We start from the raw sequence: 13,487 nt of genomic DNA, 5'->3' as shown, positions 1-13,487 counted from the left end.
TGTAGATGTTTAAATGTTGGTAAGCAAATACTGGGCAGCGCCTGGGAGGAGAGCGTCACTTCCCATCACGTGACTACCTTATTTGGCTCTTTCATTCATCCCACCATGCAAGCCTTCTCAGTTTGACATTTCCAAAGCTCAACTAGTTCTGTTTTTTCCATTCAGCAATTTAATCCCTCCCTCCCGCCCGCTTTGCTTTCTGGTTCTCTTGTATTTTATTTTATTTTTCCTTATCAGCTTCTGTAACTTATTTAATAGTTCTCCTTAATAAAATATGGGCGGGGAAATGCTACCTGCAGCAGCCCTTCAGCCCTGTGCTGAAGCCCCGTTAGGGAGGGGGCATGTTGTTACTTTGCCGGACTGGGTTAACTGGCCGCAGAACATTATGCCAACAACTATGCCCGCTTTGCAATACAGGCATGAGGCACCCCCTCCACTAGTTGCCGAGACCCCTCATCCGGTGGTCCATACCGGCAGTGGGTATTATCCGCACCTTGCCAGTACATTCCCTGCCCCCTTGTTTACACCCAAGTTGTGTGCAGTGTCTTTTATTGCGCACCAAAGCATTAAATGTCACTTAAACTCTCTAATTGAAATTAAGCTCTCGCAAGCGACCGTTCCCATAAGCGATTGCGACCACCTTTGGGATTACCCAACTAGACTTCTCATTATTTTTAAGCTCTCGTAAAGCGACCACTCAGAGTCTCATCTATGTGATGTCAACACCTTAATAAAAACACAACCCACCGCGCTGAGAATTTGAAAGTATGTGACAGACCTGTATCGGCCTCTCTTTTTACCGGTTTGTGGTAACAGATAATTATGAAACCTTCAGTTTACACTTTCGCTTCAACGAGCACATGCTTGCGTGATTTCCCCCTCTTGCCGGCTATGTAATGGATGGTTTTCAACTCCAGTTGCACGTCAGTTTGCTTGACACTGCGGTGGTGACAAATAGTAAAATCTTCGTGGTGGTCTTTTTGGCTTTTCTTTAAAAGCCGACTATCATCCACGAAAATTGACCTCAGATGGTGTTCCCTCAATAAGCTGCTCAGGGTAGCCTCACTCTTCAAGGAGAGCTTTGAATGTTTTGGAATGTTTTGGCTGGGAATGTCTTGTAAGGATATTTGGCAGATGTGAATGAGAGTTCCCGGCCGGTATCTTCAGTACCATCAATAAAAATTTACAAATCCCAGAGACTTTCACTGAAAGCTCTTGTAGGCAACCATCTTCGATTGTTTATAATTTGGTCGCTTATGAGAACACATTCTTGTAACCGACCAGCTCTAGTTGCGACCACTTTTTCGAATTCCCTGGGTGGTCGCGTACGAGAGCTTCGACTGTATTAAAATTCAGTCCTGGACAAAAGACATCATCTCGAGGCTCTGGGGAATAAATAATATAAGGTTTTTCCCCAGAGCCTCGAGATGATACCTTTTGTTTAGGACAGAGTTTTAATATATGGAAAGTGATCTATTAGATATTATGTTTGCTTTCTTCTTTTGTTTTATGGATCTGGTATATGAAAGACAAGGCCCTTAAGCCCATTGCTAGGAATCGACATAACATTGTACATTGTAGCATATCAGCTGACAGTAAATAACATTACACAAAGCTCCACGTGTCTCAAAACATTTGAGCAAAGCTATTCAAGCAAAGAACATCTGAATTATTACCTAGCATCACTCTTATTTCTGATGAGTGTATATGTTATAAAATTATTCTCTCACAAAAATTCTAGTTTTATAAGTTTCAGTTCAGTTCATACTATTACTGTACTGTGCTAGGTCTTTTATATCACAGAGACACTATTATTTAATACGCCCACTTATGTTACCCTCAGTATTGATATAGTTTTCAGTACATTTTTATCAATATTTTGCACTTTCAAAGTTAACTTTTCTTGAGCTCATCTGCGTAATACGCCAGACTCCATAAGACTCTACTCAAGTTGCTCGTGAAATTATCCCAAACGCCATCGCCATTAAGCGATAACATGCAAGAATCAGTTTAACCTTTATATTAAAACTTACCTGTGGGACATGATCTCGTTTTTTCTCAAATTTACGCAATTAAAATTGTTAAATAATCCCCTTCCTTCGTGCAACGGATCGCCATATTTACATTGTGCAAACCACCATGGCAACGAACTGCACCTTGCGCATGGCCAAATTTTGATCTAACACACCGCTGAACCGCGCTGATTCGATTAACGCGGGCGCGTTAGGTCGACATATGATTCATTCTCATGAAGACCTCTTTCAAAATGGCGGCCAAATAAATTGTTTTTCAGTTTTAATGCTAATAAGTCTTTCCAGGGGCCCATTACCAGGACCCTCCATCTTCCATACTAGCTATCTGAATCAACCTTATCATTATTTAGCCTTATTATGTCTCTGTTCATGTATGCCATTGAGGTCTGGACCTGTGCCTATGGCGGGAAATACCATTGGTGGTCACTGTATGCAAAACCAGCTAGATATCTGCAAGTGTGCGAAACTGCAAATCGGAAGCCATCTTGGATTTAGCAGGAAAAACATCAAACATCATACACGTGCAAACTAGCACACGTACGCAAATTGCATCACTGTTTTAAGGACGGGGCCTTCAAATTCAAAAGGTATTTTTGCCCCGATTTATGATTATGCCGGAAAGGTAAATCTTAACAACTATTATTGAAATCCAAAAAGAAAATTGGGGGTAACCACGCATTTTTCAAAGATAATTCATGAACAATATTTGCAAAAAGCTCTAAATTACATAGCAATGTATGGCGTTCTTTCTCATATTGAAGCTTAATTATCTCTAAAGAATGCACTGGTTACCCCCAATTTTCTTTTTGGATACCAAGAGTACTCACGAAGATCTACTTTCTCTGCATAGTTTTAAATCGCGCAAAAATATCCCTGCATTAGTAAGCACTACCGATAGAAAACCCGAGTATATTGAGATGCGCAGAGCGTATGCGCAATAACAATAGTAGGCACCGTCCTCAACACAATCTCGACCCTAGAGCTCTTCTCTTGACTGAGGGAGAGAAGAGCTCTGGGGAACCCTGAAACAAGGTGTCTTCTCATTGGTTTTCTTGAAGAACAATCAAAAGCGTCTCTAATTGGTGCATTCATGTCAGCACGAGGGGTGAGCAGGCGCCGTAAGATTCAAATCGCCAATTTTTGGCTATTAGAACCCTACGGCGCATGTTCTCCTACATAGAGTTTCCCAGGGCCTTGGGTCGATCCGGAGCTCTGGGGACGAGAATGTCCGCAACAATGAAGAAGCATTCTCGTCACCAGAGCATCGGAAACTCTATATAGTAGAACATGCGCCGTAGGGTTCTCATAGCTAAAAATTGGCTAATTGAGCCTTACAGCGCCTGCTCACTCCTCGTGCTAACATGAATGCACCAATCAGAGACGCTGTTCATTGTTCTTCACGAAAACCAATAACAAGACACTTAGTGAGGGTTCCCCAGAGCTCTTTTCTCCGTCAGTCAAGAGAAGAGCTCTGGGGTCGAGATTGAATGAAGAAGCAAAACGCTACTATAAGGGTCACAAAAATAGTTTTCCATGGTTTTTTGAAGGGCTATTTCCACTTTTTTTTACCTGTGCACTTTTTTGTCAACAACCTACAAGTCAGTTGTCTTTTAATTTGTGTTCGATTGGAGGCTTTAATAGTACATTATGAAAAACACAAGATCATTCTCAGATATACTAGCATGGAACAAGAAAAAAATTAGCCAGACTTGAATAGACCATTTGTAAACGTCAACGTTTTGTCTATTCAATGGTCCAATATTTGACTTAGTCGTCAAAGTGTCATTTGTCGTCTTTCCAGAGAAATAAAGACGACAAATAAAACCTGCGCTGAGAGTATCTTCTTAAATCTTATCATATCGGAAAGTGACGTTCTTTTTGTACGAAGGTTGTTCACTTTACGAAACTAGGAAAATCAATGATAGCACAAAGTCAGCTCCTGAGAAAGTTCAGTCCAAAACCGTTCGGAGTAGTAGTTCAAGATAACTGAAGGTGACAATTTCATATTCGGGACTTTCAAGTTGAATTATTAAAAAAAAAAAAGAAAATTAATTCCCCAAGTCCAATCTTTCAATCTGTATAAATATTAATGACCTTTCTAGCCAATAAAACAACACTAAATCATACACAAAGCCATTACTTTCTGTTGCTTCCTTCCTATTTCCAGAGATAAAAGATTTCAAGTACACTTAACAAAAAAAATGAAAATAAACTTTTGTCTCGCCAGTATTAGCTGCTTTATTCACAATAATTATTTGATCGAACTTAATACATTTTTTTCCGGCAAAAGTCTCGTTTGTTCGAAAAAAAACTGAAAAAAAACTGTCGTTGAATCACTGACATTTTTCAACGTACATAAAAATTCGTCCAATAATGTTACAAAGGAAGGAGAAAAGTTTTGAAGATTTAAGTTAATGCATGACCGGTTTTGCAAAGCACTTCAACCGAGAGATGCACTTTGTGCTTAAAATGACTTTATTAAACTTCGAAGATGGAAAACACATGTCATCTTTATCCGTTGCACCACGCATTCCATATTCATACCGCAATCAAAGACACCCACGCTTTATGTGATAAAAATTTGAAGGAACAAGATTTACATTATCAGTTTTATAACAGATAACTAGTGAGGTTTTCCAAGCAAACTTCTTGGACAGTGCCTCTTGTTGTACTTTCAAAAATTCAAGGACGTGCTGATAAGTCTACCTCTATCGTTTGGAAATTTTACTACAGTTGCAGACAGGGCGTCAAGTTTTACGCCCAATAAGGAGTTAAGAACTCATTTGAAAACAGGCACATCAGTCAATTGTTCCGATTTAAGTTGAACACTTCATTTCTTCTCTAAGAGTCGACGAAAAATAAACTCCAGCGCCAGTCGAAATCTCAAACTTCGCCAGTAGTAAAGATAAGGGTTTAGACAACTGTTGCAAAAAGCTATAGTGTTTACCCATGGAAATGCACGCAGCGCGTTCGCGCGAACCGTGGCCGAGACGCGAACGCTAAAAAAAAAGGGTACAATAATTAACGGAATGAAACACAGATAAAAAGCGCCAACTACTATTGCTATCATGTATACAATTTTACGCTCCCTTGCAAAGGTTTTCTGAGAAGAACTGAGCTGTTTTGTACAAAGCTGTTTTGTACAAAGTTGTTTTCTGATTCGTTTCTGCTGCAAACGCACGATGTAAAACGTCCCAGTGTACAGAACTGGTATAATGAGAAGTATCGTTATTAGGAAATATTGTGATACAATGCGAGCTTGTCTGATTGTCGCTGAAGGTGCTCCAAAGCAAATTGCGACGACCCAAGTTATCAAAATAGCGCTCCAAATTACACGATCAGGAATGAAAAGGCTGAATCGATGAAGAAAATACAGCGAAAGAAAACGCTCAACGGAAATTGCAAAAAGATTGCTGATAGAGACCAGGGTTGAAATCCAGGTTATAGTTTTTCTAATGACGTTGAGGCGATCTGGAAGAACATCGTGCAAGAACAAGACGTACATTGGCTGCGCACAGACACAAACTAACAAATCAGCAACTGCTAAACTGACGATGAAAAGTTCTGCTTTGCGGCGACCGAGGAAACGAAACTTGGCGATTACGAAACATACCAGGACATTGCCAACTATTCCAATGAAACTACCTACAGAGTTGACTGTTGCTAAGGCTTTCAGTTCTGACTTGATCGGTGACAGACGAGTTGAGCTTTTCGCAAAGACTGCGGTGCTCCAGTTATGAAGGATTTCTTCTGAACAAGTGAAATTTAAAAGAACCATCTTCAGTTATAGCGATCGTTTTCGGAAGAGTTCTTTTAACGACTGTAGACTTTTATGGACTTCGAGCCTGTGCTCTTCAATAAATTGTTCCTGTGTTGACAAACCATGTGAATTTTATACTCCTGATTTCCGAACGTGATGCCAAGAAAAAAGCACGTGTTCACTAATTTACGTATCGACACATTATCTTGGTAGTGCACGGTTGCCAAACAAGCTTTTTACGGCGCGTCTTCAAGTCTTTTAAATTTGATGTTTTGAAATAAATATCTTTTAGCCCTTAACGCCCGTTCGATATCAGCTCATATCAAATCGGTGTTTCACAGTTGGTCAATAACCAATGAAAATTCATTAAGATAGAGAAACGAAAATCTGAACTGAATGTCAAACGTTGAAAAAACAAAATATTGGTTTTGAGGGTGTGTTAATTGTCTTCAAACCTTGGTCAGTGCGTTTTTGGAAATGCTGAAGCAAAAAGAGAAAAAAATAAGGACAATTACTTGACTGGTTCCAGTTAAAAAGACCGTGAACTGCAATTTCATCGGCTGGATTACGTGTTAATCATGACAGCATTTTGAATTTACATCCGACGCGTGGCAACCAAAAAGTTGTCTGTGTACCTGAGTATGTAAAGTGGTTAAATAAAATTCAAAATATCTCCAAATAACACCTGTCTCTGCACCTCAGTTACTCCGATAGCGTTTTGTTCCAAAAGTTATCGGTAGATTGTACTGGAAACGCGTTAACTTTGTGTAGACCGCAGTTCCTATTCCACAATTAACCTGAATTGATTACCATTTTAAACGAATCAGTTGAAAACCCCTTTATTCAATGAAGTCTTTTCCGAAAAATTCTCACTCTGCCATAGTGTGATACAAGTGCCGCTAAAATGTGGAAGGTTTCCATCCCGAAATTTATAATGCATAATCGAGTGAAAACTTAAGGAAGTAAGAGAACATGTTATCACTATGTTCAATAAACTTATTCGAAACTTTGATAGTAGATTTTGCTGACTTGTGTACAAGAAATCTTGTTTTCATTTTGTCTGGACTTCAGTTTACAATTACTGAACAGCTCAGTTGTTTTGCAGTGGAAAAGGCCAAGGCTGGTGTATGTTGTTTATATATACCTCACCTTTATTTCTCAACTCAGAATAACTGTTTTGGAACCAGAAGAAAAGTACGCCAAAGACAAAGACAAAGAAATGTTGCATAAGAAAAAAAAAAAAGAGAAAGCGATCAGCAGTTTTTTTGACAATTTCACCTAACTCACTTCGTCATACATTAGATTTTAACACATTATGTAAGCACAAGCAACATGACCAATTCTTACTTGAATTGAAAATAAGTGAAAGTAACATCGTTTTTTAAATTTTGTGTACCTTTATTAGATTCTTAGCATATTCCCTGACTTCAAAAATATTTAATGAAAACGTGCTCCCCTCATGTGACAGCACAGTCTCGAACTAATTGGATAATCTACTGTAGTTTCGTAACAATCCGTATGGCGCAGTTTGATATTTGAGATCCGGAACATATGGCACATTTACGAGAAAGCGGTTGTACTTGCTAGTTGTCGTTGCTTTATTAGAGGAAAGAAAAACGTTCTTGGTCAATAATCGAAGACGTCGTATTCTCATCAAAGTGACCCTATATAAGTGTTTTCGTTTTTTGGTAGAAACATCTCCCTGTTTTCTCGTTTATTGCAAATATCCAATCCTTGATTCAGTAGGTTCAGTATTTCTAAGTATATCAAACCACAGGGCATCTTGCTAAATAATTTTAAGCAATTTCACTGGATGGAGAATTTGACGGAGAGAGATTAGCCAAAATGTTGTTTTCCATCTAAATTAACTTAGTTATTCAATTATTCATTTGTCTTCTAAAAAACATAAATATGGTCAAGTTTAAGTGTGCGAGTTACAAAATGTTCAGCCCTTGCGGAATCAGATACCTCTAGCTTATGCATTTTTGATGAGATTTAACTATGAATGAAAAGACCATGAGGCACGCGAAAACTTTCTCTCATAGTCCTCTGCGATCCTGGCAGTTTATGCCACTAAAGTGTCACGGAGCTGTTAGCTAGATATGGCAAGATATTCAAAAGCTAAAGCTGGCATTTCGAGCCTAATTCCTTAGTAAAGAGACAAAGTTTCTGTGAGAGACGAAAGTTGGCATAATATTCGCAGGCTTGAATAATCTTGACTGCAACGGGCCATCAAGTTTGGTTTGTTTCCGAATCAAAGTTATTATCCTAACCCTGATAGTCCTGATACACAACAGAAGACAGACCACAACACCGGGAACTCCATGCGCTTCTCCTCTCGAATCACGGTTTGGGTTCTTAAACGTCCTACAGGAAACTTATGAACATGAAAGATATTTGTGACACGGGGCCTATTGTTTATCGTCCCTCTCTAGAGGGGAAGTCAAACCATTTCCAGATGTCATTACAAAGGCAACATATTCTCCTCAGTTATTTAAAAACCCTGAGCGTTAATTGGTCCGGCCGGAGTCGAACTCACGACCTCCCGCAAGGCAGCCCGATGCTCAACCAACTGAGCCACCGCTGTCAAAAGCGTTGGTGATGAAACTTTCTACGTGTTCGTCAATTTACCCGTTCTCTTTTAGATTATATCATATCGAGTCGGATATCTTGATAATTTGCTTCGACTCGAAAAAACTGCCTTAGTTCCGACGTACTGAAGAAAGGAAAACAAACTTCCGAAGACCCAAGGGCACCCAACGTCAATTTTCGGAAAATATCTGTTCGGAAGACGATTTGAGATCTAGAATTTTCGGAACATTTTTTGTAAAATTTCTTGCTTGCCTGCCTGTCCTAGGATTTTCGAGCCCCTAAAAAATGGTATAATTGCCCATTTTTAAAGGATTTTTACCCAAAAAAGGTCACCTAGTATTTTTGGAAGCCTTTTTTCTGACTGAAATTTTGGAAAAGGTACGTTTTAAACCCTATAATTCTCGGATCACTTGACTTTCAGCTTGGAAATCCGAACAGATGAAAAATTTTTAGGGGATAAAAGTATGCCCATATCCACCGTTTAAATACAAAAATACGTTTTACAATATTATGTTTAAGTGGTTTTGAACTATATTCTCGTTGGGTGCCACTGAAGACCAACTCTTGATTTTATCAAACAAAAACAACGACTGTGGGAGGCAACTATTCTCGTTCTGTTAATAAAAACGATAAGAATGCAGGCACCACTGCCGTCCTTATCTCTCAACTCTTGCGCAATTGTAGCGAACGCTAGCAGTTGCAAATTGGCTGATAAGTGATTTCCTGAGCAACTTAGTTATTATCTTTGCTCGTAACAAGCATCGCTTTCCTGCGCACGTCATATATCCCACCTTCTGCTCACGTACACCGCGTACATTAGAAGGGGAGCTTTGAACGAAACCAATATTCTCGTACTACTTTGTCCCCGTTGTACGATGCTGCGCTGATTGGCTACTCAAACGCCGGATATCCTTTGTTACTAAATTTTCAACCTCGATAATGCATTTGTCGTGCTCTGATTGGTTCACTCAATCTCGGTTATCTGCTCATATACCTTAGTTTGACCTTATATGGTAAGTGATTGAGCTAAACATTGCCAAGCTAAAAGTTTTTTCGCCAGAAAGCGAAATTTCTCTCTGAAAAAAGCCAAAAAACAGTTTTTGTGCAAAGTTTGGATCAATTCCGACGTTTATAATTAAGTGAAAAGGTAAGAATTGTTTTTGTGTTGAGCCTGCGTCTGTCTGACCACAAGGTCTTACACAACATCGCATCTTCATCAAGTTCTTTCGATTTCGCTCGGATTTTCTCGTTTTTTTCGCTCGTATTTCGTACTTCCAAACTTATGGAGTTAAAGGAATTTAATAAAACAATTATTCCACTCGCGCTTGTTGGATACGAGACTGGTTATAGCCAACTCATATCCAACGCGCGCTCATGGAATAATTGTTAACCATTCACCCCCGAGCAATTTGCGCCCGAAATTGTTGTAATCTTTGCAGGAATAAATGAGTTAAAATCATATTTTTGTGCTGTATTATCTCACTGTTTTAGCATATACCAAAACAACTATTCACCTCAGCGTCGGTGGCTAGTGGTGGATATTTACTTCTCCGCTTTGCGGCTCGGTAAATATCCACCACAAGCCACCTCCGCTTCGGTAAATAGTTGTTCATTAAAGGGGGTAAACATTGGCTATAAATTTGCGGTCTTGAAAGGGACCTATTTTTAGATACACTTTACGCGCGGAAACAAATAGCCTGAGAAAACAGCCGACATTTCGCGACGCCACAAGAGCAATTTGAAAAACTCCAATTAACGAACATTTATAACTCTTTTACTACTTTATACTTTGGAGATGGTACTCGTTTCATTTTCCATTGGAATATGAACTAATTTTTCAATGACTAAAAATAAAACAATGATGCAAGACTGGCTGAACGACTGTTAGGATACACATTTTTTGTTTTTCCAGTATTTTGTCCGGCACACTTCTCGAGGGAGTTAAATGATTTGCCGTTCCATTAAAAAAACAAGAAAGAAAAAAATATATATGTATATATAAATATATGTCTATCTAAGCCATTAGAAAACTAGGAATAGGATTACAGATATACTAGTAAAAAAAAACAAAACAAAACAAAACAAAAGAGGAAGGTGACACACCATAACACCAGCCCCGTGTGTCCAAAATACCACGCATGCGCACAATTATTTCACCCGGTCAATTTGAAGGAAAGGTCCTCATCAGCATGGGATGGCTAACATCCCATAATGTTGATTTAGGCACCCTTTTAAACGGCAGCTTCACATGCAAAACATGTGGTAAGCTGGGTTGGAAAGAGTAAAACTGTTCTCCCACGACAAGCGTGTGGGACGGTGGATCACCAAGACCCCAGAGATCTTCTCTTTTGCGCATGACTGAGGGAGAGAAGAGCTCTGGGGAACCCTGAAACAAAGTATCTTCTCACTAGTTTTCGTGAAGAACAATGAAAGGCGTCTCTGATTGGTGCATTCATGTTTTTTTTTAGGCCACAAGAACCCCACGGCGAATGTTCTCCGACACAGAGTTTCCCAGAGCCTCGGGTCATGCGCAGACATAACATCCGAGGTTGTGCTGACGAGAATGCAAAAGAGATCAGTGTGTCACAAAAAAATTTAAGAGACCGGGTGAAATGATTGTGCGCATGCGTGATGTGTTGGCCACACCGGGTTGGTGTTACGTGTGTCACCTCGCTTTTTCGTTTTCATTTTTCACAGATACATACTATTTAATACTATTTACAATCCGTCTCTTTTGTTTACAGCAATAAAAGCAAGGTGACACACGCTAACACCAACCCGGTTTACAACCCGGTGTGGCCAACACATCACGCATGCGCACAACCATTTCACCCGGTCAATTAGCAGCCACCTTCCCACACGCTTGCCGTGGGAGAACAGTTTTGCTGTTCCCAACCCAGCTTACCACATGTTTGGCATGTGAAGCTGCCACTTAAAGGGGTGCTAAACACACGCGCTTGATGTGTCAGCTACGCCATGCTAATGAGGCCCCAAATGGCCGAAACAGCTGTCCATGGCTGCTAATTGACCGGGTGAAATGGTTTTGCGCATGCGTGATGTGTTGGTCCCACCGGGTTGGTGTTAGCGTGTGTCACCTTGCTTTAATTGCTCTTTTGTTTACACCTTTGGATTCAAGTGTTTGACCCCTATCGATCAGATTTGCGTATGGAGTCCACTAGTTCCACGTCGCGAGGAGTGTGGTTATTGCTGGTGAAAAGTTCAGGGGAAGTTGTTTGTCTTGAAGAGGAAGTGGGTCTGTCAACGGGACGTCGGTTTTAAGTTGAAACGGTCTTTTGTCTCTCGTATGTACTGTTTGTTGCAGCGTCAACAGTGTATCATGTAAATAAGATTTTTTGAGTTACTGTTAAGGAAGTGTGGAATTCCTCTTGTCTCTCCAGTAGCTTTGTTAGTTTAGCTGGTGAAATGTGAACCCGGGGGTGGGGGAAGGAGACTCCCACATAAAAAGAGGAGAGATGCTCTTCGGAAATTTTAAATTAAACCCCAAAGAAGACCAATATGGGCGTGGCCCAGGTATTTTTTGACCCCTAAAAGAGACTATATCAAGACACAGAGAAACAAAAAATACAGGGACTTTGAATGACGGCAAAGACATCATCATCTAATACTTTCACCCACGCGAAGAAAAATAAAATTGTAAATATACACTGTTATATTTCTTCGCGCGCAACCCTAAAGAAGACCTTCACGGCTACAGATGATACTAAGAAAGACCAAAATCCAAAATTCATACCCCTAAGCGAGACGACAAGCGCCCCTCGCCTTTTTAAATGGGAGTCCCCCCTGGACTGTGAACTCTTCCTTGTTTTACAAAAGAGCCATCAATAACGTAAGTCAGCTTTATTTCTGACTTTTGTTAAAAACATTAGATTTTGATTGAGTTTCTCACCTTGGTTTCAGCAAGTATTCGCTCCACCAAATGCAGACCACAGACTATTAAGACAACAAAAAATTTGGCCGAACAACTGCAGGAGACAAATGAACATGTTTTATTGATGAAACTCACAGGTACATAAATAATACTTGGTGACTGCTTGCATGAAATATCACAATTGGACCGCGAATGAGAAATCACTTTGAGGAGAAGAGACTTAAGGCGCGTTCGATTGACCCTATTCCGGAATAGGAATACATGGAATAGAAGTTAGAAATCCTTCGTTTTTGCGGGGATTCACATCAATATTGTCAAACATTTGCTAAACTGCTATTTTAAACACAGCTTTATTATTGTTGTTGCTGCCAAACGCCATACATGGTGTTTTAAATCGTCACTCCACGTATTCTTATTCCGGAATAGGGTCAATCGAACGCGCCCTTAGATGACTACTACAACACAACCATGGGATCCATTGCATGCGCGTTACCATTGCGAATGGGCACCTTTGCAGGATAGTGATCACATGGTACAAATCCGCCATACTGGGACGCAAATTGCGCACTGGGACATCTAAAACAAAGCTAGTTAATCTTAATTTTCTTTGTTTTAGATGTCCCAGTGGGCAATTTGCATCCCAGTATGGCGGATTTGTACCATGTGATCACTATCCTGCAAAAGGCCATCAGTGTTATATCTCGGAATTGGTAAGATGTACGATAGACAATATGAGAATTCCACATAAATCATTTCATATCTGCAATTTAAATGTAAAACATTAAATTTACGAACTCGGATATTATGCTTCTAGCTTTCTGATTGGTCCACTCCAGTTCGCTTATCAGCGCATATACCGTATGCCCTAATGTATGGAAACTGATTGTGTCAAATATTCCCAAAATGGAAACTGATTGGCTTAAATTTGCAGTTATCCAAGCGTTCAGAATTTAACGGCAACTTGATAAATCAAAAATTATTCCATTCGCGCTTGTTGGATACGAGTCTGGTTATAGCCAACTCGGCGCTGCAAGCCTTGTTGGCTATTTACCATCTCATGCTCAATTGTGAAATAGTCCCGGGATCCTTTGGGGGCGGGGAAAGGATGGGGGAGGGATGGGGTTGGGAGCTGATAAAATTAGGGAATCCAATTCGGCAAACAAAACCCCTCTAGCTGTCAGTTAGTTGCCAAACAACGAAACAAAACAAACGA

General features: G+C 40.0%; 2 protein-coding genes across 2 annotated transcripts in view; both read right to left on the bottom strand.

Annotated features, from left to right (window-relative positions):
• The window catches only part of LOC138056831 (dynein regulatory complex protein 11-like), a 38,794-nt gene extending 36,653 nt beyond the window's left edge, over positions 1-2,141 (bottom strand). The window contains 1 exon segment of the mRNA XM_068902742.1: positions 2,034-2,141. Within this exon segment, the coding sequence (XP_068758843.1) occupies positions 2,034-2,044 (11 nt within the window). The 5' untranslated portion in view covers positions 2,045-2,141.
• Positions 2,142-4,246: 2,105 nt separating this feature from the next.
• LOC138057806 (growth hormone secretagogue receptor type 1-like) lies at positions 4,247-5,875 on the bottom strand. Its single transcript, XM_068903724.1, has one exon. The coding sequence runs from the start codon at positions 5,809-5,811 to the stop codon at positions 4,864-4,866; it is 948 nt and encodes a 315-aa protein (XP_068759825.1). The 5' UTR covers positions 5,812-5,875; the 3' UTR covers positions 4,247-4,863.
• Between the last annotated feature and the right edge of the window lie 7,612 nt (positions 5,876-13,487).

Source organism: Montipora capricornis, chromosome 7 (assembly GCF_036669925.1).
Source record: "Montipora capricornis isolate CH-2021 chromosome 7, ASM3666992v2, whole genome shotgun sequence".
Classification (NCBI taxonomy): Eukaryota; Metazoa; Cnidaria; class Anthozoa; order Scleractinia; family Acroporidae; genus Montipora; species Montipora capricornis.
This window is presented reverse-complemented; position numbering and strand designations above follow the sequence as displayed.